This window comes from Puntigrus tetrazona, chromosome 6, assembly GCF_018831695.1.
Source record: "Puntigrus tetrazona isolate hp1 chromosome 6, ASM1883169v1, whole genome shotgun sequence".
Taxonomy (NCBI): Eukaryota; Metazoa; Chordata; class Actinopteri; order Cypriniformes; family Cyprinidae; genus Puntigrus; species Puntigrus tetrazona.
This window is the reverse complement of record NC_056704.1, coordinates 14,178,644-14,191,007: the sequence shown is the minus strand read 5'-3', so window position 1 is coordinate 14,191,007 and position 12,364 is coordinate 14,178,644. Positions and strand designations below refer to the sequence as shown.

At 37.2% G+C, this 12,364-nt stretch overlaps 1 protein-coding gene across 1 annotated transcript; it reads left to right on the top strand.

Moving 5' to 3' along the window:
• The first annotated feature begins 678 nt into the window (after positions 1 to 678).
• lurap1 (leucine rich adaptor protein 1) lies at positions 679 to 11,136 on the top strand. The gene is made up of 3 exons (XM_043242836.1): positions 679 to 1,055; positions 1,333 to 1,542; positions 8,671 to 11,136. Exons 2-3 carry the CDS (start codon positions 1,342 to 1,344, stop codon positions 9,358 to 9,360), a joined length of 891 nt encoding a protein of 296 aa, XP_043098771.1. The 5' UTR covers positions 679 to 1,055; positions 1,333 to 1,341; the 3' UTR covers positions 9,361 to 11,136.
• The last annotated feature ends 1,228 nt before the right edge of the window (positions 11,137 to 12,364 follow it).

The window sequence follows — 12,364 nt, the reverse complement described above, 5'->3', positions numbered from 1 at the left end:
AAACATACTGTCAACTCACCATTTATCGTTCTGACTTGGTTGGCAAGTAGATTACGGATAGAATTTTAGTGGAAACGTATTAAATGTCAATCCAAGATGTGTTTAGCAGACAGTGTGGTGCTTGATATTCAACAGTTCTAGTCTGAAGAGAAACTTCTCAAAATATTCATTTTGCACATATACGGTATTTAATGCAGACGTTGGGTTCAGTAGATTAGTTAGTCTTTTAAGCTTTTTACTTAAGAACAGGACAGTTTATTTCTCATTTTCATGTGTTTCCAGGGCATATATCACATTCAGGTTAACGCTAAGGAAATTTCCATCGAAATATGGCTAGAACCTAAATATAGTTTAAAGGTATTATCAAAAAATATTTAGATTCAGTGAATTTCGTAAAGCTATTTGTCAATGGGCTTGCTATTATAGTGATTAAGGTAACTCTTCATTTTACAGTGTCCTTGTTACATGTACTTACTACATCAATAACAGCAAATTATCCATAATTACATGCAACTAACTAACCATAACCAAGTATGCCTATACGTTGTCTCAGTAGGCTACTTAAAAGTATAATTGCAGTGTAACAAGAACACTTTAAATGTCGTGTAACCTTCATTCATTGTAACTGTACCCGATATATAGGACTATTTTATAAAGTAGTAGCAGGTTAACTTGTGGGAGTGAGCAGTCGATTTCCTCGGTCGCGTTTACTCGGTTGTTTACGGCAGAGAACTTCTGCGCTCCGCTCGCTGTCATGCAGGTGGAATTCAGCCCAGCAGCCGTGTGATTCAGCGCATCAGGGCAGGCGTTCAGTGTGAAGACAGCTCCTCTCCGAACACGACTTCATCTCCGAGCATCGCACACACAGTTCAACCTCATCGAAGTCATGGCATCGTCGAGGAGTTTGGACGGCACGCAGGTCGGATACGATCGAACGACGATCTAGAGAGAGGCTCGCATCATGCTCAGGTGGTCTGCCTTTCCCACCGAAGGAGATCACACAGGCTGCGTTTGGGAAAGAGAACAGTCCTGCGAATGTTCAGAATATTAATCAGGTACGACAGTCTCGTTTATGATGATGATGATGATGCGTTCAGCTCGGTTGACGCATGTGACGTGCTTTTTTTTCTTTTTTTTTTTTGGATCAGATATTAGCAGATTTCAGCAATGATACCGAATGACTGATATGTTTACAAATAATCACGGGGTATTGCGTGATATCCTTTCATGCGTAATATTGTACATCAGCGGGATGCTTCATAACTTAGTCGGGGAGCTAGACTGTTTAATCCAGAACAATTACTTTTCTTTCACCTCTTTTCTTTTGAATAGATATTTTGTATGATCATGGAGGAGAGCAATACCTGTGAATCGGTGCCAGATTTAAAGGACCTGGAGTTGAAAGTGGGGAGAAAGACCCCAGAGGGGCTCCTGAAGTGGATGAGAGAAGAGCACAAAATGATCTCTCATCATCAGGCAGACAATAATGAGACTGAGAAGAAGGGCCTGGATGAGAAGATCCGAAAACTTAAAATGGAGATGGTAAGAGACAGTTCTGCATCTATGTAGTTATTAAACTAATCAACCCATGTCATTTATTTCCATCAAACTGTACTGTGTTTAATATCCTCAACCACATTTATACTTAAGCATAAATGAAGGGTGTGACAACAGAGAGTCCAAAAAATGATATACTATTATGTGCTAGTTTTAAAAATGTGCGTGGACGACTCTCGTAGCAGATATGATATGTGGTGAATTTGTTTTTCTTCTCTTTTCTTTCATAAAAAGCCTCTGGCTTTTTTTGATTGCTTGTCACATACAAATTCCAGTGTAATGCTTTTTATATACAGAGTTTGAGTGTATCTTTTCATAACTTCATAACTCCCAAGAAGAAGCCTGCAGCATGTTGTTGTTGTTTTCTCATTTTGAAGGGTCCCAACCCACATTCCACAAACCAAATCAACCAGAAGCAAAAGAATTTCTCACAGCATTGCCAAACAGTAAATAGTGGGTTGAAACATGACCCCGAAAACTGTCATATAGGCAGAAATGTTTTTAATGAACGGATGAATAGCTGGCGGCCACATATCTCTGATAATATTAATGTGAAGGAGTGGCTTGAGTTTTGGTGAAAGATTTAGTGCTGTTCGTGCTTCATACTGTAAGTTCAAACACTTGGGGCCGATACGCCCTCGGCTGTATAAAGAATTGTTGTAGTTAGGGAAATGAGCTTGTTTCCCTGTGGAATGCAGTGCCATTAAGCAAATGGACCCTGATGTTGTTGCTATGGTGCTCTTTACTGAGTGGGAGACTTTATAAAAGGCCCCAAAGCTGTCATGGAATATGCTACTGCCAGTTGCTTTTCTGATTTTTGGAAAGCAGTGTTGTTAATTTGCCGCAGATACGTCTGTGATCTTAACATGTCAGTGGTTTACTGCATCGGCCCATATCAGTGTGGACAAGCCTGGTTTCAGATTAAAAAAAAGATGAAGGGTGCCAAATTTTTTTTGACCAAATTGGTGCGAAAACTGTAGTTAAACAAAACAATTAACTGTGCTCTTTGTGTATCTAGAAGTAAAGTTTGCATATGGTTTATAGGCTGAAGACAGAATCAATCAGAAGGTTTTCAGACTGGAGATGACAAGATGATCCACAGACATTTTAAGAGAAAAAAAGATGACCTTACAAAAACAAATAATATTTCGGGATGTAATAGTTAACTTGTCAACTTTTGATAATAATTAAATATAATTAACATGCACATCATTTTAATTATTTCCTTTTTAATAATGTTACAAAAATGTAATTCAAATAAATGCTGTTTTTTTTAATCTTTCTATTCATCAAAGAAATAATTGATTGTGGTTTTCACAAAAATATTAAGCAGCGCAACTATTTACAACAATAACAATTTTGAAGGATCATTTGACACTGAAGTAATAGCTACTGAAAAATCTGCTTCACAGGAATAAATAAAATTTAGAAATATATTTTTATATTGTAATGATGTGATTTTTACAGAATAAAAGCGCAGTCTTGCTGATCGCAACAGCCTACAATAATATTAAAACATTTTGCAGGCTAAAAAGGAGGGGCATTTATTCTACTGACAGCCCTGTTTTTAGCTAGAAATACAAACTAAATAGGCCTATGCCCAATATTTTTTGTTTAATATTTTAAAAATAGGTCTATATATATCAAAATACATAGCCACTTTTATAAGTTGGGAAAGGAATCCCTCATAAGGGGATCATCATATTAGAGAGAGGCCGTAGATGGCATAGAAAAGTCACATTTGTAGTTGTGGTAAAACTTTTAGCTAATTTACAAATAGGCCTGCTCGGTTCTAGAGTAGATGAAGTGTTAGAGAACTGATTTAGTGTTTTAGGGTTCCCTGATGCCGTTTCATGCTGTTCCCAAACAGTCATGAGCTACAGCAAGTCAACTGTCATTGAACTTTAACCTCACACTGTGACACTGTGACCCAGACCGCTGTAGTCTAGTCAAACACACAAACACAAACTCATTCACACGCACCAGTATAATGTGAGACAGTGTAGGCTTTTAGAGACAATGCATGTACTGAAATAAATGACCAGCATATCACTGCGAAATGATTTTGACTTTAAAACACTGGAAGTAATTGGGAAATCAAACAGCTTGTTGTTTATGTCACCTATGATTTGTGTGAAGATAGCAAGAGAGACAGAGATGTACTTGATGACTTTGAGCTTCTTGGCCCCCGGTGAATGCAGCTCTCTCTCCCTGCCTGACACACAGATGGGAAACACAGGGGATGGTGTGCTGACAGATGGAGGAAAGGGAGATGACTCTTCCAGTCTGATAGAACGAGAAGAGAGGGGAAATGAAGGAGAGAGAAGGAGAGAAATAAGGTGGAAAGGGAAGAGCGGGAGGGCGAAGGGGTTAGGAAGGAACGCAGAGAGATAGAGTGCATGTGTCGTGTTGGATGAGGGAGTGAGAGAGCAGGGACGTACTGGACTATGAGAGGTGCTGTCAATCCCGTCAGCTGCAGCTCAATGAGTAGAAAGAGTGTGCTGTGGTTTCATTATGCACATATTGCATTACAGTATAAAAGTGTTGAGTAAGTATGTGTTAAGTGTAAATAAATGGCACAAAATATAATATTAACTTGTCTAAATATTGCTTATAATAGGAAATGTTTCATTGGCACCAAAAGATATTAGATTGACTTTTGAAGGATCATATGACACTAACAACTTTAATATTATACATATATATAATATATACCTATATACATATACATAATTTAATAGTATTAAACAAGTTTAATACTATTAATATCTTTTTGCTAAATACATACATATATATATATATATATATATATATATATATATATATATATATATATATATATATATATATATATAAATTTGAACTTATATCATAAAATACAGTAAAATAGCTTTCGAAACGTAACAAAATATTATAGCACAATGAGTATTCTGCTAGATTTGAAATACTTTGAAATCTCAGTGTGTAAAATTATGCAGCTCTCTACTGTCTACCATCATGGCAGATTTGCAGTTTTAACAAACCTTTGAAAATTTAGGAGAGTTTTCTTCACGTTCACTGTTTATACAGCTGACAGTTTTTATCCACTGAAGTACTGTAGCTTAGCATCTGAAACCTACAGGACACGAAGATCTCTGCAGAGGTGCATAACTAGAATAGAATAGAATAAAAAAACAACAACTATAATAACACATGAATATCTGGTGCATTTTTGACCCCTGCCTTCACGACTATCCATATAATGGATGTGTGATACGGCAAACACGAATACACACAACTTGTGTGTACTTGAACATATTCAACATAGTTTTGGGGTGAACTATTACTTTAACTCATTTGTTAGAGAAAGTTGACTTTTTATGCAGCATTTTTACTAATTGTCGTATTACACAATGGAATGGACAAAAATGGCAAGGACAACCTTCTTTACATAAATGAGTATATGCTTAAAAGCCTCCTCTAAAGTATGCATTATTGCCATAAACTAAACGCTAATGTTATAACTAATGCACAGCTATATACATACGCACACGGAGCTACGTGGTGTGATACTTAACAGAGCAGGACACCACAGCATGGAAAATGAGCTCTCCAGAATTCCAGGGATTAGAACGCAGGACGTATGAGCTATGGTTTTAAGGAGTGGGAAAACGGAATTCTTCTGGCTTTGAGAATCTCCAGTGTGAGCCTCAGACACTGTGGAATGTTCTCCCTAAGGAGAGTCTGTGGGTCACTGTGGCTCGTGGAAGAATGGAAGCTACATACTATTATTGCAGCAACAGTGAACTGTATTGCATGGACTCACAATGACATTGTTTTCATTTATTTAGCATTTTACGAGGCCTATTTTAAGAAGTAGTTCACCCAGAAATACGTCTGATAATTCGGTCATTATTTACTCACACTCACGTCACTCCAAAACCCATACAGCTGTCTTTATTCATTCAAAACCGAGGTACATTTAGAAGAATCTGTGGAATTACTGTGAATTGTTGGCTGATTCACTTCACAAACACAAATGCAGTAAATTAATAGTGCCATTAAAACATGCAGATGTTGCATAAGTGATGCTGTTCTTTTGAACTTTATATTCAAACAGTCCAGAAAAAATATTAGCACATGTGTTTTTAAATTTCTTGTTTCCTGAGCACCAAATCAGCATATCAGAAAGATTTCTGAAAGATCATATGACACTGAAGATTGGAGTAATGGCCGCTGAAAATTCAGCTTTTGCCACCACAGGAATACATTTTAAAACGAGCAAACAGTTATTTTAAATTGTAACAATCTTTCATAGTATTTTACTGTATTTTTGATCAGATATGTACAGTCTAGGTGAACAGTAAAAAAATCCCACCCCCACTCCAAGCTTTATGTTTAATTCATCCGTGTCCTTATGCATATATAGAGATGCAGACAGACTGGAGTTGGGCAGAGCCAGATCAGCGCTCACCACATCAGTGCTGAGACAGGGAGAATATTTACGAGTGTGTTCATTAGTCTCAGAAACTCAGACTGGGGTGCCGACATGAACCCAACCCACACCAGAGCAGAGGGTTTGCAATCTGTTGTCTCAATCTCTCTTGTCTTTTAGCCAACGTATTTACATCTTTCCCTATTTGCTGTAAACATGCTTGTTTGTCTTTGCCTTCTAAATTCAGCTTTATTTCCCCTCCCCCTGTTTTTTGTTCTTTTTGTATCCCACGCTCTCTTTTTACCGAAATGTTCTCTTATGGTTTTTTTGTACTGTAATTAGTGTGGTTGACGTCAGCAGTGCACTATGGCCTTTAAATTACATAGAAGCCTGGATGTATAGGATGCTGTCCATTTATGGCAGGCTCAGCACACTTAAACTGATTTATCTCATCCTGGTCTCAAGATGGTCCTGAAACTATTGGTATATTTGCACATTCCGCATTTACAAATCTTCCTTTTAATCATAAATATTCACGAAATGTGTCAGGAGGTAAATTAAGCGTAATTTTCTCACCACCACCACGTTGTTCCAAACCAGCGTGAGTTTCCTTTTTATTTTGTGGAACACAGAAGGAGACGTGAAAAAATCAGCCTCGGTCATCATTTACTTTTACTGTATGGAAAAATGATGAAGTCAATTTTAATGGTGACCGTGTGGAGACTGTCAGTTTCCAATGTGTTCCACAGAAGTAAGTCATTTGGGTCAGGAGCGACTTGAGGGTAAGTAAATGATGACAATTTTCCTTTTCGGGTGATCCGTTTCTTTAAGAAGAGCTGTGTGACCGTAGCTGATGGGTTGCAGACAGGGCAGTATCCATCAGGGATTGTGGAGGCAAAGCACTGTGGCTTTCATAGGAAGCACTGTTTGATGAGCCCTGTTTTATGGGCTAGAGAGCCGCTCAGTCAGTCGGAAGAGTTCAGAACTTTGCATATCATATTACATGTGGTAAATGTCTAACTTCCTGACAAAAATATTTCACTGCTGCCAAAAGAACCTTCATAACATACTTTTAAAGGAATGTTTGATAGATATACCTCATAAAATGAGAATAAATTCCAAAAGCAGGATCTACTGATGGAGGAAGGATCTAATGCATATTGATTTAAGTCAAAAGACCAACTAAAGAATCAATAACATCCATTTTTAGTCTCTATTGATTTGCCCCAGGAAGTCCAAGAGGAAGCTATGAGCATAAATAACTACACCTGTCTATCCATCTATCTATCTATCTGTCTAATTTAGGTGGATGGATGCTTAATCTACTTTGTTTGATTTAATTATTTCAAGCAGATTATAGCTATTAATATGAATTTCCCTTAGAAAAGAATTCTTTCATTCTTTTGCTAAGGTTTTACTTAAATTTAGACATCAAGTTTAAATGTGTCAGATGAAAATTGCTTGGCGCATTTGCTGTGGGAAGCAGGAAGTGCTTGACAGAAATGGATATTGTCAGGAAGATCTATAAATCTCAACAGCATTTACAGTAATGGACCTCCGGCTCTGCAGTCAGCACAGGAGTCCAGTCATGCTTGTGAAACTCAGACTTAATACAACAATCAGCACTAATCAGAATGCATTTAGAGCATTTATTAAAGTTGCCACACTTCCTAAACAACAAAATGCACCATACAACTGTGCTCTATATTTCAAGTCTTTTAGAGACATTCAATAGCTTTGTGCAAGACGCAAACAAAAGAGCTCATTTCTTCACATTATCTGAATTTTCAAATTCGGCACATTGCAATATTTTAATATATGCAAATGAATAAATAAATTATGAAATTACAATGTTTGGGTGCACTATTCCTTTATACAGTTTTAAAAATTAAAGTTCCAAAATTGCCAAAATTTTCATTGCAGTGCTATAGAAGAACCATCTTGGTTTCCACAAAAATATCCTTTCAAGTTCTATAACCATGTTTTTTCTTACTGTAAATCTATTTTTAATAACCTAAAGTATCTTTTTCCATCTTGAAGAACATTTTGTGCAATGGAAAAGTTCCAGGGATGTTAAGAGGTTTCACATTCTGTAGTTCCAGTAACTCAGTTCTATTAACTAGAAGGCATGGTGGTTCCTGCAGGACCATTTTCACCCCTGTTCTCCTGGCTGCGTTCAGACCGGTAGCAGGAACTCTGATGTCTTTATTTACAACGTTTACAAACGTCAACAACCAGTGAATGGAGGACGCTGTGGAGGAGCTGTTTTTGTTGTGTGTCATAGGTTTCGTGATAACAGAGATAGAATGTAAACTCACAATTTACACAACTGAATAAGCATTAAAAATCTGACTAAATCTACGACAGCTTGCAATGTTACGTATTAAAGCTGAGAAAAGAACGCTGCAGACAACAGGTTGCTATTGTTATCACAGTGTTTTATCACTGATAGTTCCTGTAGAACAATGAACAAACAAAGTTCCTAGAAATAAATACATTCCTGGTTCCTGTGGTGCGAACCCAACAAAAAGCGGTTACTTCTGCATTAGTTCTAGGAACTATTAAAAAGTACCGCATGAGGTGCGAAAACTCCTATAGATTCCACCTTTATTTTAAAAAGTTTAGCATTTACCTATGTTTAACTAGTTCTGATTGTTGAAAAATGTCTTGATGTGTCTACGTGTATTTCTTCTGCCAAGGCTTATCTACGAGCAGCAGACGTCAAGATCTTGAACCAGTTGCTAGCACTTCACGAGGGCATCGAGGCAGTGAAATGGCTTCTGGAAGAGCGTGGTGCACTCACCAGCCGCTGCAGCAGCCTAACCAGCAGCCAGTACAGCTTAGGGGAGGGTCCCGACACCTCCTGGAGGGGCAGCTGGAGCAGTCTGCAGGACCCCCATGACAAGCTGGACAACATTTCAATTGGCAGCTACCTGGACACATTAGCTGATGACTTGGATGAGTACTGCCCCTCTAGTGGGACCGATTCAATACTCTGTGCCACTCCTATGGGGACAGATGGCTCCAGAGGTACTGGAGGAGGAGTGGGAAGTTCCACAGGATCTGGAACCCGATCGCCACAAGTCAAGTCCGATGCCCCAAAAGAAGAAGCTCAGGTTTGGAATAAAGCACCATCTGATACATCGAGACCATACCAGCCTAGCAAGACGAATGGAATCCTGGACAAAGCAGTGAAGCAAATGGTCAGACCAGATTCGCCCAGGGCCTGTCTCGCCGAGAAGCTGGGAAAGAATCTGAGCCCTAAAATGAAACCCTACAAGAATGGCAAAGTTGAGTTGGAGAGCTGCAAAATGAACGGCAAAGTGCAACTAGAGTATGACGCACATTGGCGTTGGGTGCAGTCGCAGGATGATGTGACTTTTTTGTGATAATATGCATGATCAAGCCAAAGGTGTTGATGGGAGATTGCTCTGCTTCTCTATTCAACACTGAGCTTTTTGTTTGTAGACTTTGATCTTTGATTAATTTGAGGCCAGCGTCTTAGATCTTTTGAAATGACAGAGGTTACGAAGTAAGCAATGGAAAAGAATAAGGAATGGAAAGAAGCTTAGTCCTACGGAGTTAAAAAAAAATCCTGAATTAATGACATTATATAATCTTTGTCAGGTTGTGTAGATGTTTATGGATGCATGTTTCAAATGTGCATTTCATATGAGATCATAAGCTTTTATGTAATGGCATTTATTGATTCAACACAACTATTTATTAAGTCTTTATTGAATATGTCAGTATATTAATTTCATTTAAATGATGCGGTTTCAATCCTATGCGCTTATGTTACAACATTTCTCATAAAAATGTATTACCACCATTCAAAGGCTGCATTTATTTGAGCAAAATACATTAAAACGGTAATATTGTGAAATATTACAATTTAAAGTCACAGTTTTCTATTTCAATATATTTTAAAATGTATTTATTTATGTGATAGCAAAGCTAAAGTTTAATATTATTTTTGTTTTAAAACTAAGACATTTTCTTAGGATTCTTTAAAGAATATAAAGTCATAAAAAATTAATATAGGAAAGAAAAATCATTTATTTTACGTTGAAATGATTTGTAATCTCTACTCTTACTTTTGATCAATGAAATGCCTCCTTGCTGAACAAATTAATTTCTTTCGAAAGAGTGCACAAATGCTCGCATTTCCTTTTTTATCCATTTATTTTAAAGTGGACCAAAGTTTGTTTAGCTAAAACAATCTAAAAGTTTAAAAACACAGCAACTTATTTTGTTACAAAATCGAATCGTTTTTTTTATGCTGTGTCTGACCATTTTGTTTGACCTTTCAGCTGATTACAATATGGACAAAATAAAGTGCAGCATTTGCTCTTAAACTGTAAGGAACGTTTAAATCATGCTCCATTTTACTACCAAAGTCTTAAATCACCTAAGAGTGTGTTCCTCCGAGTTAACATCTAAAGGTCAAAGAATAAATCCATTCTGAATACCAAGCATGTTCCCATCTGTTGCAAAGTGACCCTGAGTCCAGAATCAGCAACACCCTTGAATTGCCTTTGACAATTAATTATACAATCAGAATGCCATTTTTACACACATATATAAATGTTCATTTGAAAACTGTCTGTAGTTTACTCTTTGTCTGTCAGAATGCTTATGTAATCAGTCAGTAAAATGCTGTATTGTCAATCTAATCAGGTAAACTGTGGGTTAGCTTTAAATAGGATCCTGTTTTGAAGTACCACTTATTACTGGTTCTATTGAATGACCGAATTAAATGAGCTTGAAAAACAGGAACAAGAATTAAGGATGTCATATAGCTTATTCCACTGCACAGGTCCAATGGAGTAACATTGCTCATACAAACGCATGGAGACCAGTGATTGTGCTGTGATCTTTGCATTTGTGATGTCTTCTCTTGTTATTTAAAAATCTAGCACCTAAAGTGCACTTTTAATTTAAAGTTGTTCAGATGACTAACTTGTACCAATTAATCAAGTTCTGTATGTGGTGTAACTTGGTCACAGTGTTAGCACTGGATATAATCTTGCATTGCCTATGTTTTGTATGCCAAAAGAACTGCATTGATGTGTTTTTTTTTGGTCTAATGGATGAACTGAAAGTACTATCAGTATTCAACGATTTAGCATATAGTGTGTTATGTAATAAAACACTGTACTGTATTTATGCATTCATCTATTTTTGTTCAGAAAAGAGCTAAGAACTAAACTCAGACTTTCTCTTTCCTCAAACACCCACTCGCAGTTAATAATGCCTGTGCTTCTAGGACAGGGTTTCCATGACGACTGCATATGTGTGTAACTTTGTGTGTGTGTCACTTGTTCAGAGTCAGGGAAATGGAGACAGGACAAATCCCAGAAGCCACTGTGAACAAGTGGATTTTAATATTGGAGATGGTGAAGATGATCAAAGATAAAGCAGCGGGTACTAAAAAATGGAAAAATGGATTGGTCGGAGAGAGCATCGGAAACAGCACCGGACTTGATTCACATGCTGGCATGTGTGAGATCAGATGAGAGGCAAACTAGAAAACAAAACTAGACCAATAGTCAAAATGCTTCACCTAAAATTTAGGATTTTATAATATAGTACAGTCCGTATTGTTTGGGTAATAACAGTTAAAACCCCAGGACCAGGTCAGTAGTGTGAAGACCAGAGATCAACTTATATTTCCTGAAGACAAAAATAGTTTGCAGTTTCATCAGCTTCGATTCTCGCGTAGAGTTTGTGGGCTGCTTTGCATACATTGTACAAACGCCAGTAATTATACTCTAACAGAGGTCACTAATTACGTCAATACATCAGTCAGCAAAATTCTGACTGGCTCTAGAACTGAAAAAACTTAGATGAGATCCACGCATCCACGCAAGTAAGTACATCTCTAGATGATTATTTGGGCGTCAGCACCTCCAAGCAAGCACAAATATGTGCGTCACACACCTATGCTTCTTTTGAATATTGTTTTTTATGTCACAGATACAAAGAGCTCAAACTGTTTTTATATTAATTTAATATATCGTATACATTTGACGCTAATGCATAGTCAGCTTAAACAAACATTACCTCAAACGAATCAACTGTTTCTTACATTTTCATTCACTGAGCCATACTAAACGTGATTTCACTTATTCATATTTATTTGAGTGGTCTCATCATGAAACGAGCAGCGTAAGCATTAGTGAGAAAATGCTAAATGTTTAGATGGAACCATCTTTCTTGCTAGCCTTTAGTGGCAGACAGGTAATCTGAAAAACAAGCATTCAGCTTTATCTTGAACGTAACCTGTTTTAAACCAATTTTGGTGGTACATACAACATTCCTCAGCACAGCATGTGCTAATGGGTTCCAAATGACAGATTCTTGCTTATTTAGCATAGCAGCTAACCCTGT